This window comes from Hylaeus volcanicus, unplaced genomic scaffold, assembly GCF_026283585.1.
Source record: "Hylaeus volcanicus isolate JK05 unplaced genomic scaffold, UHH_iyHylVolc1.0_haploid 12237, whole genome shotgun sequence".
Lineage (NCBI taxonomy): Eukaryota > Metazoa > Arthropoda > Insecta > Hymenoptera > Colletidae > Hylaeus > Hylaeus volcanicus.
The window spans coordinates 1982136-1999916 of record NW_026533172.1 but is presented as its reverse complement, the minus strand read 5'-3'; the positions used below and the strand labels follow the sequence as shown (position 1 = coordinate 1999916).

Below are 17781 nucleotides of genomic sequence, written 5' to 3'. Positions count from 1 at the left end.
ACGCAGTCTCCACATAAAAGACTAGTTTAGCTAAGGTGTAAAACAACTAACGGTTACATTCATACATCAACGTAATATCTTTAATGGATATTGCGAAAAATGGTACACGTAGTAAAAGTTTTTTTTTTTAAATTGTTTATCAATTTCAAAGAGGATGTCACAAGAGGTGTCGAAGAAACTAAATTTGCACTCTCTTCCGAAAATCTTATTAATTTGATACTTTTTTGTTTTTTCAAAATTTCTTATAGAATTGATTTAAATTTTGATCAATGTATCAAAGACAAAAGAAATCCGCATGTACGATACCCATAGGAAGTATTCATGACTTTGTTATTGTTTCTATAAGTTATCTTTTAAATAAAACCAACATTAAAAGATTCAATAGAGTCGATTAATTTCTTAGATTGAAAAAAAAAAGTAAGATCGTAAAGATAAGCAAATAATTTATTGACCCTTCAAGTTCGTGTGTTAAAAAAATTATGGATTTTTTTAAATATGTGGTCAGATTAATTTTTTTAGCCAAGGTTTTTTTTTTGTTTCCAAAATTATAATTAGAATATGGTTATTAACGGGAATACGGCAAAAAGCGAAACTTGTTTCTTTTTTCTTTTTAATTGGAAATACATGTATCATACTTGATTGTTTTCTTCAGGTAATTGAAGTTAAAAAATGTTTTCAAATATTTTAAAATATGCTAAACTGATATTCGATAAACGTTACTACAATTTGTTTTAGTTTTTGTTACTACATTTTTAACATATTAATTTATTAACGTTTTTTTTTTTCCTTTTTTTTGTAAAAGAAATAAAAGACGAGGTGGTTTTTCGTAATAAGATAATAATTTAAGGTATTTCAAAAATATTATTTCGACGAGCGGAATCCGTAAACCTGCTATTTCGAGTTGAATACCATGATCAAGGTGTAATCCAGTTATTAGAAAATGAAAGCACTTTAAATTAGGATTGCAACAAATACATTAGATAAAAGGCAATAAATATTTGGAATCAAAGATTTTTTGTAAAATTTTATTTAGAAACAAGTGAAGAAAAAAGAATATTATAAATAAATATTCATGTCGCGTTGTTACAAAGAACGGTCACCAAGAGAATTGAAAATCTCAAAAAGTGAAGAACAAGTCAACGTGAAGAATTATACAACAAATCGATTAACTCGACCATGCATAGTTGAGAAGATAGAGTGTCTTCAAGAAACGCCTACACATATTAAAAAAACTTCAAAATGTCCTGCTCCTCGTTTGAAAAAACTAGCTTCGAGCAATAGCTCACACTCGTTTTATTCCTTGGAGACTGTCAAATCATTAGATAGTTCCTCTGATAACATGGGGTTATCTCCATGTATGGGACAACGACCAGATTCACTAACTAGTAAACTAGAGGATGCAACTTGTTCTAAATGTTGCATTAGTGACACAACAACAGAAGACTCCGTTGTTGATTGTGTTGTTTCTAATTCGTTACATACATCAAACTGTATCTCAATGGCACAAAAGAGCTCACAAATTTTTCCAACATCCAACCAAGAAATCAAAAGTAATACTTTTTTTGATATTTCAGCTTATATTAAAAAAAAAAAATCTCTTTATGTAAGTGTTCGTGTAAGCTTGTTTCTTTGAAATGGATTCTCGTCTATACAATGAATTTGCAAAGGGTTGTCGTAATCTTGACGAAAACTGTTCGACTCCTCGTTTGGATGATTTAGTTAACACGAAAAGTGTGACCGCTTTTAAAGGAAGCACTACCCGTGCATTACAAAATCCCAAACAAAACGTAACCGATTTGTTAAATGCGTCTGAGTACGAAAGAAACCTAGTTCAAAAAGATGAAAAAGAAAAAACTACAGCTTATATGGTCGATGAAAATATTTTGATTAACGGAACAAATGATATTTTAGACAATCCATTACTAACAAAATTCACTTCTCAGGTGACTTAAATAAAGTGCGTTTAACATGTTACAGTCGTATATTTGAATTTTCAGCAATCCGATACTGTGTATTCTTTTTTACTGGATTCTCCTAAAACGTCAAGTATCCTTCGCCTGCCGTCTCATTATGGTAGTGATAAGGAGTCACAACGTCAGCCTGCTAACGTTTCGAGTGATCAACTTGAACATATTAATAAAAAGACTATTTATATTCTCCATGAGGTATTATTAAAATATTTTTTTTAAATCCATTATATTAGATTAAAGAGTTGAAATCATAAAGTAATTGAATTTTCAGAAATGCTTTTAGCGTGGTGAGTAGACAATCTCATTTTCTTGTTTGTGATCGTCAGAGCGTTTGCTACCCTGTTAGCTGGTATGATGATACATGCCATAAGGATATTAAGGAAATGATTTTTTGTACATGTGATTCGATTGTTGATTCCGGTAATGTGTCGTATAACCAAAGCTAAATTAAAAGTGAACGAGTGATAATTTTTTTGACTCCTTTTTCGACTACGATTAATTACCTATAACAGCGTCATGTGTTTGTAGCTTTTGTTTTGCGAGAAGTTATAGTATCAAATGGCATAACAAAGAGCAAAAGTCAAGATACATTGGCTGAATTTAATGAACTTTTATTTAAAAATCCTCAATTTTATTTGAGCACCCTGACTTATACATTAGGGCGAATTTACGAATTTGAAGATTTCCATCTTTTATCTTCCGAAAGTGTCTACAAGCTGGAGCCATCAAATAAAACATTAGATTCAAACAAATTAAGAGGTATTTAAAAAAAGAAATTATGTTGTAAAAGAAAACAAATCATGTTTCAATTCTTATAAGGAAATCGGTTAAGACGGCTAAGAGTACGAGTCGACCCTTTTCTTCATATTGAAAGTATTCGAGCCATTAATATTATGAGAAAAGGTAAGACGTGTGGCATCGTTGTAGTATACTTGTATAGGTCATCTGTACCATTCACAATGCGAATTAGGAGCTAATTTATTAAAGCATACAAAAGGAGGTTTTCCATATTTACGACAATTTCAATTAAGTTCGGATTGTGAGAGATTACTATGCTATGATTCTAAAGATAATCAAACAGTTTCGGGTAATTTGCTTTTATTTTATTAAATCTATATTTTTATTCTATATCTAAATGTGTATTTAAGTTATTTTTATTAGAAACATTCAAGGAATTAGGCTTGGAGAGAATTCCACGTTATTAAGCGAATGTCAGCTTCCAGCCTTACGTCATTTATCCTTCACGGTAGAATTGGCTTTTTTTCATTTTCTTCCATCTTAAAAAATGACTCAACATGTCTCAATAGATATATTATGATACAAGCGGTTTATTACCATCAACAATTTTTCTTAACTCGTTTCCTGTTGTAACACAAGCACTTTACCAATCCTTATACATAACATGTAAAGATGAGACTGAGTTTGAAAATTGGGTTTGCGGTTTAAAAGCTTTAGTATTTCATCACCACCAATTACCAATATCGAAAGAAGAATTAATGAATCATTCAAGAAAATTTCTAAAAGAAATTTATACACCACAAGATAGTTGTACTACAGCCGTTCCGTCGCTTGATAATGTAGAAAGTTTAACTGGACTTAACGATTGTCTCGAGCTTCCCTTTCATTCCTCCTCGGATTTACAAACGTTCGTTTCAAGTTTCATTTTAAGAAATTTAAACGTGATTGTATTTAGAAAGTACTACCGTTTGAGCGACAACTGGCTAAATTTATTCGAAGAAATTGAACAGTTTGATAAAAGATTTCCAAATGAGTATCCTAAAGATTTCGAATCCATCGATTTAGAATTAAATGATTTCAATTTGTTATGTTTGGGCGATTTTCAAAAGCAAAAAATATTTAACAAGAATAGTGAAGCATACACATCTTTATTGCGTATCCCTACTTTGGCAAATGTAACATTTTCTAAATTGTTTTGATATTTTTTCTGTTCAAATTTCCGTTTCTTTTTTTTTCGGTAGTTAAAACCCTTCCTATCAATGTTTTCGCCAAAACAAACTTATGCAGCAGTAATGTTTAACTGATAAAAACTAACAAACCTAGCTCTCTATATAAAATATATCAGGATGATCGTCTTGAATATATGAAAATGCGAGAGTTGACTTTTTCTTCTAAAAAAATGCTGAATGATTCCGCTCAACGTTTAGGTCTTGAAGGTATTGTTTGAACCTATGTCTAAGACACCTTTAAAACAGTCTATATTGTACAGGTCTTGATGTTTGTAAAGAAGGTCAAAAAAACGTAAACTATTATGAAGAAAGTATGTTAGTTTTTTAGAAATATAGCATGGAAGATAGTTTAAACAAAACAAATTTATTTATGGTCTTTTTTTTGACGACATTACCATAAACAGTGAATATATTTGTGGCAATAGAAACAATTTTAAATCTGTAGTGATAAGCTTCTAAACTATATCTTGATTAGTCTTGTTAATTAAAATTTTAAAAAAAGAAATCCTAAAGAATCTATAATCCTGCTTCTAATCTTATTAAAAACAAGACATAAAAAAAATTATGTTATCATTGATTATGTGAATGACTAACTCTTAAATTTATTTTTTGTGTTTTCAATTGAAAAGGCAATTTAGTGGTCATATTTTTGTGATATGTCTGATTAGAGTATGAATGTAGAATTTTTTTTAATCTGTCATCTATGTAGCCATTTATAATCTCTTTTTGTTACCAGAAAATTTACACTCTATAAATGAGCTCTTGTGGAAAGTGCAGGTGGATTTGGAAAATATTCATGATATGCTTCAAAGGTAAAAAATTTTTCTTTTAAAATAATTTTTTAGGTTAACCTGCATATCAATATTCAGATTATACCAAAGACGTGATTTAAAATATAAGGTCAACTTCCTTCCTAAAAGTATGTCGGTGATATATTTTAGCAACTCATTTTTTTTTGTATTCATGATATTTAGACTTAAACGTAACTGAGGAAATTATAAGTTTTCGTAAAAAGGTAGCCTAAGTGCTTCAACGAAAATTTTACAATTTTCCAATATGTTTAGTTTTCCTCTGCAATAACGTCAATCATGCCCTTCTTTTCTTATTAAAAACAAATCCTTCAAGTCTGACAGAAATCACGGCACGAGTACTAGCAAATAATGTTTCCTTTTTCTTTTGATAGTCACTAACAATAGAAAAACTTGGAAATAGTAATATTTTAAATAAAAATCGGTTGTATTTGTTTTAAGCCATAAGTGGTATTGTTAAATTTAAGAAGCAATTAAGATCACAGAAGAAAATACGTGTACAACACTAACTTTAATGCAAAATAAAAAAATGTTTTTTCAATTTTGGTTTTCATCAGATCGATTTTCCTTTACGTGTTAAACAATTGAAATAAAATACGCTTTTGTATTTTTATAAGATTGTTTCTATTTGTTTACTAAAGGCATACAAAACATTTTTGCATCATTGTATATTTTATTGAAAGTGTGGAACGCGTAGATCGAAACGTATTGGTTGTTTTATGAAATTATGATCAACTGGATAAAAATTTTTCCTTTAATGCCTTGTTTAAATGAAAATTATCATACAAGCATCTTGGGTGTAGCCGGGAATGGTTCTAGCAATAGGCTTAAACAGAATCCTACCAAGGATTTTTTTTGAGACCGACGCAACAAAAAGTTACCTTCAGTGCTTCCTTTACAAAAAGGTTGTTAGATTCAAGTATAAGCGCGACAAGGTAGCCTCCGGCTATAACATTTCTCAAGTTAGCTAACAAGGTTACTTTAGAAGTATGACATACAATCCATATAAATTCTTAATTCTATTATTGTTCTATTTAAACACTAGACGTGAGTTTTCAAAGGATGTTTGGATGCCTATTTCCATTGAACTCTTGACAGCAACGACAATTAAACACGTTGAACCACATAAAAAGCCAATTTCTTTCACGTTGGGGTTTTTCCGTTTAAAAATTAAGGATTTCCTTTTGAAAAAAAAAAGTTTTCATTATTATATTTGAATCTAGAAAAAAGCTGGTGACGAGATCAATAAATAATGGAGATTTTGTTCTAGTTTCTAAAATGTGTACGCTATAGACTGACACTAAGAAACGATCATAAAGATCAATAAGGTTTGAAAGCAACATGAATTTTCTCTAATTCAATTTGATTTATAGTTCAACGAATTCGAGTGTTCATCAAATTAAAAATTTCATTTAGCAAGTGATGTGTACTTCAATAGTCAAAATTAGAGATAAGACGTAAAATGAAAAAGGACGCCCGTTTTGTTTAAATCAAATGTGTGACAATCATTGGACAAGAAACAATTTGAATCACAAAACTGTGGTCCATGTTAAATCGAAAGCAATATTTAGAGAAATAGTTTTTTTCTCATAAGTAACTACTTAATCCTTACCCCATTTGACTGTGGCTTTCATTATTTACCGGCACTGTATTCAAGTTTTATTTTTTTAAATAAAAACAGGACAACTGATTAATGAAGTACGAATTTTCTTCTTTGAATCGATTTTTACCAGGATGCCAAAAGAGAAAAGCGTGACGTGTTCGGAATGAAGGACCATAAATCTGTTTCTACATGGCTTGCAGAGGACTAGAAGTCTATTTTGTTTAAAAAATCACACGGTTCATTTTTACTTGTATCATTTTAAAAAAAGCATTTTTTTAATTATAGAAAGCATCCAGAACGAAGGTGAGCGTTGGTGATCATGGAAGATACTGAAACATTAAATCGGAATTACACATTACAAATGGAGGATGACTGTAATACGCACAGCATATCCGAACCAATAAGCAAACTGAGAAATAGTAATCTTATGGAACTTCAAATTTCTATAAGAGCTTTGGTGAATGAAAGAAAAGAAATACAATCTCGTTTAAATGGTAACAAAGGAAGACAACGTCTGACTGCGTTCTCAGGTATAAAAGCAAATAACGTTCAACACTATTTTACAATGAATTGCGATAGAAAATTTAAATATTTTTCATATTTCTTTTTTATACATTAGGGAACAATGGTAGAGGTGTTAAACGTGACTACGCTAACGTAATGTTCTAAAGTCGAAATGTTAATATAACTTTTTGTTTATAGAAGATACTGGATAGGAAAAATGACGAGGAGAGATTAAATCCAAGAGTTGCAACTAAACCGTCAGATGTTGCGAAACCCGTAAGGTTTTTACTTAATCAGTATTTTAATTTTTTTTTGTAGGCCCAAGAAAATGTTACGAAACCCGAAATTCCGGTTGACGCATTTCCAGTTGAAAAACGTGTAAGAAATGTCTTTTTTGTTTTTTTGGGAATTAAAAAAAAACATTTCAAATTCTTTTCTCATACCACAAATGTTTAATATCAGCCTAAAGTGACTTTAGATGATTCCTCTATAAAGCGAAATAGGAATCTTTTCGGTTCTCTTCTAGGACATTTGAAAAAAGCGAAAATTTGTTTGGATTCCGAAAAAACAACACGCGCTGTGGGCTATATATGAATTTTTTTTTGTATTAAATGGGTCTACTTTTGCATTAGGCTGAGCTTCAACAACAAGCAGAACAGCAAGTAATACAGAAATTGGCCTTAGAACGTAAAAATCTAGCTGAGCTCAGGCGTCGTGATTATCAGGTAGTATGACATTAAAAACCTTTTGTTTGATGACTCAAGATAGGACCGTCAAAGAAATGACTTGGCTCGTATGAGAGATTTGCAAAAAGAATTACATTGTAAAGAAATGGAAATATTGGTAAACACTTTTAATTCGTTTCATAATATCTTGTTACGTTTCAACAAAAATTTGTTTAGAGCTTAAATTTGCAAAATCATTTTATTCTCATGAAGAATTTCATACGAACAGAGTAGGGGTCACTCGTTCTTTTTAATAATTATAAAAATGGTTTCAATATCAGAACTCTACCCATGCTGTTTTGGATTCCGGGTATACATAATAAAGAAACAGAACGTTTGTCCGCTGTAACAAGTAAACAAATACAGGTCAGTAATCTAGGCGTAAGGTTTTTATTAAAATGCTTCCAAACTGTCTATTTTTAATCTGTACTATAACCTGTTTAAAAAAAAGGATAAAGTGGAATCCCTTGCTTTTAAATTTATGGATTCTTCTGGGACCTCTGATATACAAAATGATTTATTATCGGGATGGAATGGTCAACCGATTGACAATAAATGTGATTCTGAAAACCAAAAAAATGAGACTACGACAACACACAAATCATCTTGTGCAAACGCTGTGGCAACGGTGCATCCCGATCTTATTAATGATTCAGATGAAGAGGAAGAGGATGAAAAAGATCAACAGCAAAACGGCAACATAGTAAAGAAGGAAAAGGATATGATTTTTGTCGATTCCAATGATATCAAAGAAGAACCTAACTGTTCATTTCCGTCCCCTTCATTATTAGCCAAAGTCTTTATAAAATTGGAATGTTATGTTATTTAATTTGTTTTTTTTCTGTGTGTAGGAAACTCGTCTTGATCCCGTTTGTGACGGATCTTCAACCGAAAAACATGCTATCGATAAATCAATAGAAAAGGAGTCTGTAGATATTTCAGAGAAAAGTTGACATAAGCATGTTGTATGTGTTTGTTAAATAAAGTAAATGTAAATGTATTTCTTCGTCTGTTAAAATTCTAAAAGGGTTTTTCTTTTACTAATTTTTTTTTTGTTCATTTTACAAAACGACCGCATCATGTCCCTATGATATTCCCCTTATAGATTATGTAGTTAATATAGAGTACACTAGCTAAAATGATTAACAGTACAAGTCAACATGTAAAACAATTGTTCTACTTTAACTAAGGGTTTCCCACTTTTTTTTATATTGCCAAAGGTTGGTTCAATAATAAAAATTCAATTACTAATCTACAAAAAAAAAATTCTGGTAAGTTTTTTCATAATAAATGTGTTGAATGCATTTATTTCCTTAATAATAATTCGACACAAATGAATTTGAAAAGAAAATCAGTTAAAAACTATCTATTTTTTTCTATATTAGCATATAACGCCTTTATTAATTTTTTATTGCTAAACATCCGCTAAAAAACCTTAGACTAATAGAAAAACATTAAGATAAGTAAGATTTGCTACCAAATATTCATTGACTTGTTCTTTTGTTCAAGTATGCCAAGGATATATTTGACTTAAACGAACTTCACTGTTGAAAATTTGTTTGTAATGTCTGTGTGCTTTTTGATCGGTTAGAAAAAGAAGGAAATTAGTTCAATCGAGAAAGGGAGAGATATAACTGTAGTCATGTGGGTTTTTTAGTAAGTCAAAGGGTAGTTTTTTCATGTAGTTTGTTATGAGCATTATAAACAAATCATAAGAGTTGAACCAGGTTCAGTGTTCTGTTTTATAGTGATAAAGCGTATCTCAATCAATAGTTTGTTAATTTTTTGAGCGTTTTTTTTTTTCTTTTGCCGACGCATCAACTTAAGATATAATGACGCTGACTTGGGGCAGCAAAGGATTTTTGGAGGAATATACTCCTATTTATTATTTTATCCCAGGAGATCATGATGACCCTACAAATTTAAACGTTTTCACAATACATAAAAGTGAATCAGTTGAAGGAACTTTTCGACTAGAAACAATAAAAAAAAACTTCCCTTTACCCGGTATTTATAATTTTAGGTTTGTTACATATTGAACAGCAAGTCTTTTCTAAATTGAATATGATTTACCATAACGTTGCGTAGTGAAAACATTTCTATCGTCAATTGAATGCGTTTGTATAGATTTAAGCAACAACACAACAATGTTGTGTTTTGGCTAGATATTTTGGATGATCTCCAAAGTGTTCCGCTGTTTGAATCGAAGGTTATTGCAAAGGTAAATACTCTAATGTCCATGTTTACATTAAAAAAAAAAGTCATACTTAAACAATTTTTTGTCTCCTTTAAACCGTTTCATTTTATTTACAAGTCATTCGTCGTTAAGTAATAATTTTTATTACATTAGTTAACGAAGGTAGTTTTATTTTTCTCTCGTAAACATGTCTGCGCGGAAAACGTTTAGTTCATTTTAAATTGTTTGAAAAATTGTTAAGCTGAAATTCTCCTTTTTCTCGTCTGAAGTTTTTGTTTCTGCGTTATAATACGGTTGCTCATCAATAACATAGACGTTCTTTTTTTATATATAAAAGGTATTGCGAATAAATTGGATGAATCCTTATCGTTCTGTCTCATTGTCTGAATCCAATTGTATGGTTCCGAATCACAACGGTATTAATAAATCTCATGCGACTCAATCAAGTTGTGCGTCTTAGTACTTTAGCATGTTGTTAACAAATTGCTATTGAACGTACTACCTAATAATATCAATCTGCGTTTGTTATAGATTACAAAGATATAAAATCCCCATCATCTAACAAATCTTTATTTGATGAAACAACTCCAACTACTAATTATTTAGATTTTCATGAATGATTTTATAAAGTTATAGAAATTGTTTTGTTTTTTTGGAAAATTTACATCATTTTCAACGTATAAATTTTATTTCGACTTGTTTCTTTTCTTACCAACACTTATAAAACAGTGTTTTTTTTTTAAATAATAACTTTTTTTATAATAGATTTATGTTATAATAGTAAAAAAACAAATGACGCCATGTTATAAATTGTGTGATTTTCTGAGGGTGATTGATCATTGACATTAATAACTTTACTCTTAGAATTCATACATGTCCCGTATCAGTATGTAATAATAAATTTATATTTAATAAAAATAATCTTTTTACATAAAATCCAAACAGGGAGATACAAACACTTTTTTTGTCACTCTACTTTTCTTACAATGCAATTTTTATTTTTTTATTTTTTTTCTTTCTTTTTTTTTAATGTTCAATGCTACAGCATAAAAAAACAAAACCATCTTCAAACGATTACTAAAACCGTTCCACAAAGATTTTTAACGATACCATCTAACACAGATTATAAAATAAATGAAGAAGAGCAACTCAAACAAGGTATTTTTTTATGTAATATACGTAATTATGAAGATGAATTTGTCAGGATTGTCTGATGCGCAAAAAGGTGAAGAAGCAAGCTTGAATAATGATCCTGACGTTGCTGAACATGAATTCGAGCTTGGTGCAGGACGTTTAGAAGGTTATTACATGTTCAATTTATTGTATACTAAAACATTTTTTTTTTTACACAGCTGCAAGTAACGACGCTAGTGTTCAATCACAAAACCAGGACAAAGCAAAAACACGCCAACAAGTAAAATTGATTGTAGTGCTTTTTAGCATTCGAACATATTACTGTTTTTATAAAGAACGAACATGAGTTAGCTCAAAGACTAGAAGATCTTGCAGAAAGTAATAGAAAATTAGCTGCAGGTATGAATGTGTGTGCATTTTCAATGTAATCCGTATCGTTTCTTTAATAGAGAAACAAATTTCAAAACCTTCAAAATTGAAAGGTAAAGAAGAAAAAGCATCTGGTGCAGAAATCGATACCGAGGAGGATGAAGAATCGAATGAGCAAAAGGATGTAGAAGAGGATGAAAGAAAATCTGAAGAAGAAAACGTACAAAAAGATGCGCAAGATGAACAAAAAGATATAGAGGATGAACAAAAAGAATCAGAAAGCGGAGAAAAAGAGGAAGAAGAAAATTCATCAGAAGCGTCATCCGATCAGCGAAAAGAAGACGAGGACACCCAAACTCCTGATGGAACAGCTTCTTCAAAAAACCGAAAAGATAACAACGACGACGAAGTCAAAAAACCAAAAACAAGAAAAGATAAAGCGGAAGAAGGGAAAGAAAGGAAAATCAAGCAGTTGAAAGAAAAACAGGCTAATGAGGCATCAAGTGCTAATAAAACAACTAAAACAAATAATGATTCTCCTAAAGAAAAATGGTCTCTTGATGCAAATGATGAGTAAATTTTTACTCAATAAAAAAAGGTTACTAGTGCGGTAAAGTAGAATTTTTTGTTGACGTTACACGCAGTCGCAAGACAACATTAATCTGGAGCGCTATGGTAAAACACATAGGCTTGAATTGTGCTGGTAATTTTTTCAAGCGTGAAAAATTTATTTTTCAAAGAAACATTTAATAAGACAATGAAAAACATTTTTTCTTTCAAATGAGAAAAAGATACGATGATCCTGAAATGTTTTGTATGATTCTTATGAATGAAGATCTTCAACATATCTTTTACATGTCTCCTGCTATCACAGACTGAAAGCAGATGATTCACTTGAGAGCGTTAAATTAGTAATTCTTTGGAATATGAAGTATGTAGAAGCGAAAATTAATATTCATCAAGGATATGCTATCAACGCTAGTATATTATCCGCACTTTATTTAAAAAAAATTGACGGGGAAAAGGATAATTGGGGTGTGAAATTTGAGAAAACAAAGGATCATCCATCTTGTCTTGCTGCGGGAACTCTGTTGATGGAATTGGATCCTATTGCAGTTGTTATATACGGGAATAAAGATTATTTCAAGCAAAATATATCAATCAATCCTGCGTGTTCTTTTTGCTGTAGTACCTCCGAATCCGTTGGTCATTCTCTTAGCGTATGCGGGGGTTGTAGGGTATAACTGAATTCACGAACTGGAACAGTTAAGTTAATTGATTGTATGGTAGGCTGTTTATTTTTGCTCTAGGAAATGTCAGCATAAGGCATGGATCTCATGGCATAAATTTGAATGCTCATTTATAAGTAACAAAAAAAAAAAAAATTCTTTACATGAGAATAAAAAGTTATCGTATACCATCCGTCTTTTGTATATTCTGTTGATGTTTATCGAAAAATCAAGCGATGAATTGATAAACAACGATTTTACTGATTTCTTAAAGAACCTTTTTCAAAAACATTCAAGCATTGAAGATCAACTTAAGTACTATGAAAAATATCAGAAGACATGTTCAACTGAATTATTAAAAAGCTTTTACCCGAGGTCGTCATTGAAAGATTTTAACAGAATAAAAGGATCATGTGCGAAAACAAAAGGTAACGATCTTGGTGGTCACACTACCTGAAGACTTGGAGTCCTAAGACATGTTGCTGTCGCACATAATCTTAAAAACATTTCATTCTACAGGCTTTTTAGCTGAATTTCTCTATTTATTACGCCATTGCAGTGAAACTATTCAAACCAATTTTTTTTCATTAGATACGGCGGAACTACTCTTTTATAAAGTAAAGATTTAATATTTTGTAGAACGCGTACATTTTGAAAACTCGCTATATGTTCTTTCAAATAATACAGACAAAGTATAATGCAGTAACCATAACAGATGCCGGTTTGAGTTCAGTGGGTCTTGGATTGTACCCTTTTATGAATTTTATTAACCACTCGTTAGTGTTTTTTTTTAATGAAATGGAACTGTTTTTTTATTGCTACTTTAGTCATACCATCTTTACTAGGGTTCTGCAGTTTGTCGTGAATTATAAACTAGCATCATTTATAGTTTTTTTTAATAGACTTATTATAAGCTAAAACAAAGAGAAAAATAGATTTTTAGGAAGATTTTACGAATGTAGTGTTCTTCGTCTTTTTATTCGCTATAGAAAAGAGTGGTGGATATTGTTGGTTTATCGTTGTGACAAATTTATTGTGTTCTTGTCAAGGTGCCACCCAAATTGCACTCTTATTTTTAAAGGAACAAAATTGTATGTTGTAGCGCTTTGTGAAATCAACGCGGAAGATGAGGTAAGGTGATAGAGTAATTAAATTATCACATGAATGCGCCTTACAGTTAACTATCGGATATACATCTCCAGTTCAATCGTTTGCAAGTAAATAAGTTAGAACCCGTTTCAACAAGTTGAGATGAATAGCAAGCTCTTGCTATGTTGTTTTCCTGTGCTTTATATATTAGAACGTCAAAAAATATTATTTGATCAATACATGTTTACTTGTAACTGCGAATTTTGTAACCCAGCTTCACAACTTACGGTACCGGCTTTAGGTTATGAATGCACATACGTGTTCGACATGCGGGACACGGTTATGAAGAATTTTTTTGTTGTAATTTCACTCTAGAAAGCTTATAATTTAGGATGCGAAGAAGAAATGTGTCGTTTTTGTCTGCTATCGATTCCTCTGCAAGGCTCACTCGTGATTGGGTCTTATGACTGGTTTTCTCAATTAGCCAGACCTAGCTCAGGTACTTGAATTCATGACAATAACGAAAAATTACACAATATTTTTTAAGAGGACTTTTGCGAAATAACTAAGTGTTTTTTAAACAAGCCATTCTATGTTGGGTATCGCGAAACCACAGATACGTATGAGTGCCGTCGTTGTGGAAGGACGACGTTGCAATTTTTTAAAAACTTGCAGAATTGGGGTATAAAGCAAATGGACGAAAAACAAATTGCTTCTTGGTTTGACGAATTGCTATGCTACATAACAAAAAAAAACATTGAGGAATCTATCATTTTACTGTATGGGTATCCGGAAGAAAATGGATGGAAGACATGTATAGCTACTGCTCGTTTGCAAAGGTACTAAGAAATAGTGATATTGTAACAGTTTGAAGGGTTATTGCAACAACAAACAGTAGAGAAAACCTTTTTTCTATTTTTTCTTGTTCCTTTGAATCTAAAATAACTTTTAAAGTCAGAACCAGGTGTCATGTTGGTTGTTGTTTTAGGTTTCGTGAATGTATTGGAAAAATGACGGATTTTTTATATTTATTAACAAAAGAGTCATCAATGGGACCTCCATTAAAGACACTGTATATTTCATTAATGACTCTTGATATTATAGTTAACAAATGTAGGATACATATCATCGCTTGAGTTTAGTTAAACTTAAAAAAATATTTTGTCTCTAGTAGCGGCAGGTAATAAGGATTTAGTAACTAATTTATTACAGTTACGTCTCTCCAATTATTTGAGGTGCGCCAGTCGATCTGTTTCCGAAAAATTTCCCGTTTTTCAAATGATAATTTCTAATAATTTATCAATAATCTTTTAGAGAAAACCAACAAAAGGAAAAAGCTACTATTCTTTATTATGATGCTCTTCAGGTTTGTATAAAAATATGTGACAGCGTGATTGAACTAGTATGCAAATAAAGTTGATGTACCCTTTTAAGTGAAGTGTGAGAAACATGCAATTTTTCTCTGCAATAAAAACATTTCTTCTCTACAAGCGCACACTCCGTTTTATCTGTGCGATTTTTATTAGAACGTAGGAATTTTCGGAAATTACTTGTCAGCGATTCACGTATGTTGTTAAACACGCCAGAGTAACAATGCTTTGGAATGCATATATTTTTTTCACCAGGCTCAACTAACATAGAAAACATTCTAGACAAGTAAAACCTATGCCATCTACATGAGGAGAGAATCAATTATCTATATATTTTTTCTATACGATTCTGAGCCAATGAAAGACTATACAAACGAAGAAAATTAAAAATAAAAAAACGTTAAATGTTTTGAAGGGTTATTTGGAAAAAACAGTACACAAAACCAGTATTTTTTAAAATCTTCATATGTCCACATCAATCTAATAATCATGTACTTTTGTGTATTAAGGTTTCAACTTTTTTCGTATACTCTTTACAATGACAACTCTGTAATTCTAACGGGTTCTTAGAATATGAATGCTTTTATCACCCATCCAATTATCTTGTCTAACATGTATTTAGAGTTCATAAAATACTTCCTTACCTAGTAAAGGTGTTTTAATAAATAACGCTACATGAGCATAATAGTAAGAAAAATTAACTAGGTTTTTTGTCGAATTCATAAAGATTTGGAAGTGTAATGAAAGTATGGGTTTCAATTCCATGGCACGTCTTTTTTGAATCAACAGTATCATATATGAGTAGTATTGGAAAAACGTCACTAACACGTACGTGCAATTGAAGGTCACCTTTAAAGAATTGAGAAAATGTACGAGCTAAAGGTAAACCAAACCCTACAAATATTTTTAAGCATATGCATTATCACATCTTGTAAATAAGATACCGAAACCAGCCACGTCGCTTCGAACAAAACTATTTAAAGAAAAAACTTCAGTTGCACCACAATTCTCATGAGCAGAACTGTATCCATAAGTAAAAACCTTTTTAAAATTTTTGTCCGAAATACCACCACCTTCAAATTATAGAGTATCAAACATCAACTGCACAAAAGAAACTTCAACCTCTGTCATGAACTGTCAATAAAATTTTTTGGTCGCTTTGTGCAATGGAGATATTAACTGTTGGAAAATCGTGATCATCTAACGCAAACGATTTTAAATTCAAATAACGATTTCTTTGAATCATAACATTCACTACTAACCTTGTATAATAACCCCATTTTTTTGAGATAATGCAAATTCAATAGTGCTTCTTAACGAATTTTTAAGAACTTCCGTTAAAATCAAGTTTACATGATCCGGAGGGTAATAAAAATCCTCCTTTAAATTTCCTTCAATTGTTACGAGCGGTGCATAAACATAACTACCACGACAAGTATTCCGTACTTCATTCACTAATTCCTATTAACAGGCTCTCAATTAGCAATAAAAAAAGCAGTCCCTCACTTGAATGGTTCCAGTTAAAGATGCTATTTTTTGGATACAACCCGTATTTTCTTCCTAAAGTATCACCATGCGCATATGTGAAAACACCAAATAAATGCAACCTTTTTTGAGAATTGCTTACTTTTCCTAAAGCTCCGGAAAGATAATGATCTAATAGCAATCGTTGGCCAATGCGAAAAAAAAAAAATTTATTGAAAAAAGGATCCAAATTTAAAGTCGAATCAATGTAAGACAATTGTTTTACTCCGCGACACATTAGTTCAACTGCGAAAAATATTTAAAACGTACAACAATGATACAGTACCCTTTGGATTTATCATTTTTTATATTGTGTATAGCTCACCACTGTTATCATAGGTATTATATCGTTCGTTTTGCAAAAATCTGTAGCGCGTACCAAATGGTAGGCAAACATATATGACGACATGAATCAATGCTTTTAAAGCTAATAAGATCTTAGCTAATTGAATATTAATCGGAAATTGTCATGAAATGTCATTCTTATATTGAGTGATGACTATTTTTAAGTAATGTATTCTTAAATATAATATGTTACTAGTATTATACAACACATTTTTCGTCCACTCAGGTGCACATACTTTAAAAAATCATGAGACGCTTGATCTGACTTGATGGGAAGCATTGATTGCATTTTTTGAAATTTTTTTTTGTACCATGAAGAGACTTCGTTAAATACAGGGTTTGTTAGAACGTAAAAAGGTAACGAATAGAAATTATGAAGTTGATTGGCAAGTTGCTTTACTAAAAACTCATGCATTTGGTCTGCTCTGATAAGAAAAAAAATTATTTTGAAATTGACGTCACATTGACACGAAAAATTTTTTAACGAGACATGAAGAACATGGGTAAAATTTTTTAAATAATAATTGAAACATATTGAAACAAACATACTTAATCGAATTCGGTTGACGCTTTATAGTAGATAAGCATGAAACTGTTAGCAAATCTTTTGCCTTGTTTTGTTGACGTAGTCGTTGAACAAGCTGAATAGTATTCCAAGAATCATTTGACGTTGTTGATATGCAACTGAAAGCAGAGAAAAATTTGAAAAGCTGGGTCTTTTGCATTGGAATCTCTACGTATTCGTTTCAACAACATTCATGACAAGAGAATAGAAGATAAAAAAGACTGTTTCTTTTGTTGCATAAAGGTACACGAAAAATGTTTTGCATTCTGTTCAATAAAATTAATCTGATAGTACATGGCTACTATACAAAGATGAATGCATATTACTGTATGTTTTTTAAATTATAATAAAAGAAAGGTTTTGAAAAAAAAAATAACGGTT

At 30.9% G+C, this 17781-nt stretch overlaps 5 protein-coding genes across 19 annotated transcripts; 4 read left to right on the top strand and 1 right to left on the bottom strand.

Moving 5' to 3' along the window:
* Window positions 1-23: 23 nt before the first annotated feature.
* LOC128884397 (uncharacterized) lies at window positions 24-5258 on the top strand. Of its 2 annotated transcripts, XM_054137781.1 has the most exons (19): window positions 24-417; window positions 506-652; window positions 803-1603; window positions 1668-1943; window positions 1998-2165; window positions 2297-2390; window positions 2499-2729; window positions 2790-2873; window positions 2941-3057; window positions 3119-3216; window positions 3278-3615; window positions 3664-3883; window positions 3950-3997; window positions 4054-4144; window positions 4198-4248; window positions 4674-4749; window positions 4807-4856; window positions 4912-4952; window positions 5002-5258. In XM_054137781.1, exons 3-19 carry the CDS (start codon window positions 1073-1075, stop codon window positions 5044-5046), a joined length of 2559 nt encoding a protein of 852 aa, XP_053993756.1. In that variant the 5' UTR covers window positions 24-417; window positions 506-652; window positions 803-1072; the 3' UTR covers window positions 5047-5258. The 2 variants fall into 2 exon arrangements, with proteins under 2 accessions (XP_053993756.1, XP_053993757.1); XM_054137782.1 differs by lacking the exons at window positions 24-417; window positions 506-652 and having other exon boundaries at window positions 1453-1550; window positions 1609-1943.
* A 1310-nt stretch (window positions 5259-6568) lies between these two features.
* Window positions 6569-10482, top strand: LOC128883827 (uncharacterized). 7 transcript variants are annotated; one of them, XM_054136590.1, is made up of 15 exons: window positions 6569-6879; window positions 6969-7006; window positions 7052-7129; window positions 7172-7231; window positions 7316-7432; window positions 7486-7578; window positions 7622-7696; window positions 7756-7808; window positions 7860-7944; window positions 8030-8374; window positions 8430-9041; window positions 9170-9601; window positions 9706-9799; window positions 10113-10224; window positions 10307-10482. In XM_054136590.1, the coding sequence occupies exons 1-11, from the start codon at window positions 6669-6671 to the stop codon at window positions 8529-8531; spliced, it is 1257 nt and encodes a 418-aa protein (XP_053992565.1). In that variant the 5' UTR covers window positions 6569-6668; the 3' UTR covers window positions 8532-9041; window positions 9170-9601; window positions 9706-9799; window positions 10113-10224; window positions 10307-10482. The 7 variants fall into 7 exon arrangements, with proteins under 7 accessions (XP_053992565.1, XP_053992564.1, XP_053992569.1 ...); XM_054136589.1 differs by having other exon boundaries at window positions 8430-9086; XM_054136594.1 differs by having other exon boundaries at window positions 8430-9585; window positions 9744-9799.
* Window positions 10483-10730: 248 nt separating this feature from the next.
* Window positions 10731-12029, top strand: LOC128884202 (cilia- and flagella-associated protein 251-like). The gene is made up of 5 exons (XM_054137382.1): window positions 10731-10933; window positions 10980-11075; window positions 11128-11189; window positions 11245-11308; window positions 11359-12029. The coding sequence occupies exons 1-5, from the start codon at window positions 10762-10764 to the stop codon at window positions 11853-11855; spliced, it is 891 nt and encodes a 296-aa protein (XP_053993357.1). The 5' UTR covers window positions 10731-10761; the 3' UTR covers window positions 11856-12029.
* Window positions 12030-12188: 159 nt separating this feature from the next.
* On the top strand, window positions 12189-15359 carry LOC128884200 (uncharacterized). 5 transcript variants are annotated; one of them, XR_008459281.1, is made up of 14 exons: window positions 12189-12516; window positions 12569-12935; window positions 13027-13124; window positions 13195-13283; window positions 13557-13638; window positions 13685-13724; window positions 13808-13884; window positions 13972-14095; window positions 14144-14435; window positions 14585-14709; window positions 14768-14831; window positions 14911-14962; window positions 15031-15161; window positions 15222-15332. XR_008459281.1 is itself a non-coding variant. In XM_054137376.1 (14 exons), the coding sequence occupies exons 1-14, from the start codon at window positions 12205-12207 to the stop codon at window positions 15234-15236; spliced, it is 1776 nt and encodes a 591-aa protein (XP_053993351.1). In that variant the 5' UTR covers window positions 12189-12204; the 3' UTR covers window positions 15237-15359. The 5 variants fall into 5 exon arrangements, 2 of the variants coding, with proteins under 2 accessions (XP_053993351.1, XP_053993352.1); XR_008459280.1 differs by having other exon boundaries at window positions 14911-15036; window positions 15123-15161; window positions 15222-15321; XM_054137376.1 differs by having other exon boundaries at window positions 15123-15161; window positions 15222-15359.
* LOC128884201 (uncharacterized) lies at window positions 15167-17718 on the bottom strand. 4 transcript variants are annotated; one of them, XR_008459283.1, is made up of 11 exons: window positions 17385-17718; window positions 17072-17260; window positions 16816-16856; window positions 16594-16736; window positions 16473-16526; window positions 16229-16427; window positions 16089-16166; window positions 15911-16039; window positions 15799-15860; window positions 15611-15738; window positions 15167-15268 (listed from the first exon to the last, which is right to left on the bottom strand). XR_008459283.1 is itself a non-coding variant. In XM_054137381.1 (11 exons), the coding sequence occupies exons 2-11, from the start codon at window positions 17147-17149 to the stop codon at window positions 15664-15666; spliced, it is 813 nt and encodes a 270-aa protein (XP_053993356.1). In that variant the 5' UTR covers window positions 17150-17260; window positions 17385-17413; the 3' UTR covers window positions 15611-15663. The 4 variants fall into 4 exon arrangements, 3 of the variants coding, with proteins under 3 accessions (XP_053993354.1, XP_053993356.1, XP_053993355.1); XM_054137381.1 differs by lacking the exon at window positions 15167-15268 and having other exon boundaries at window positions 17072-17100; window positions 17147-17260; window positions 17385-17413; XM_054137379.1 differs by lacking the exon at window positions 15167-15268 and having other exon boundaries at window positions 15276-15738.
* Window positions 17719-17781: the final 63 nt, after the last annotated feature.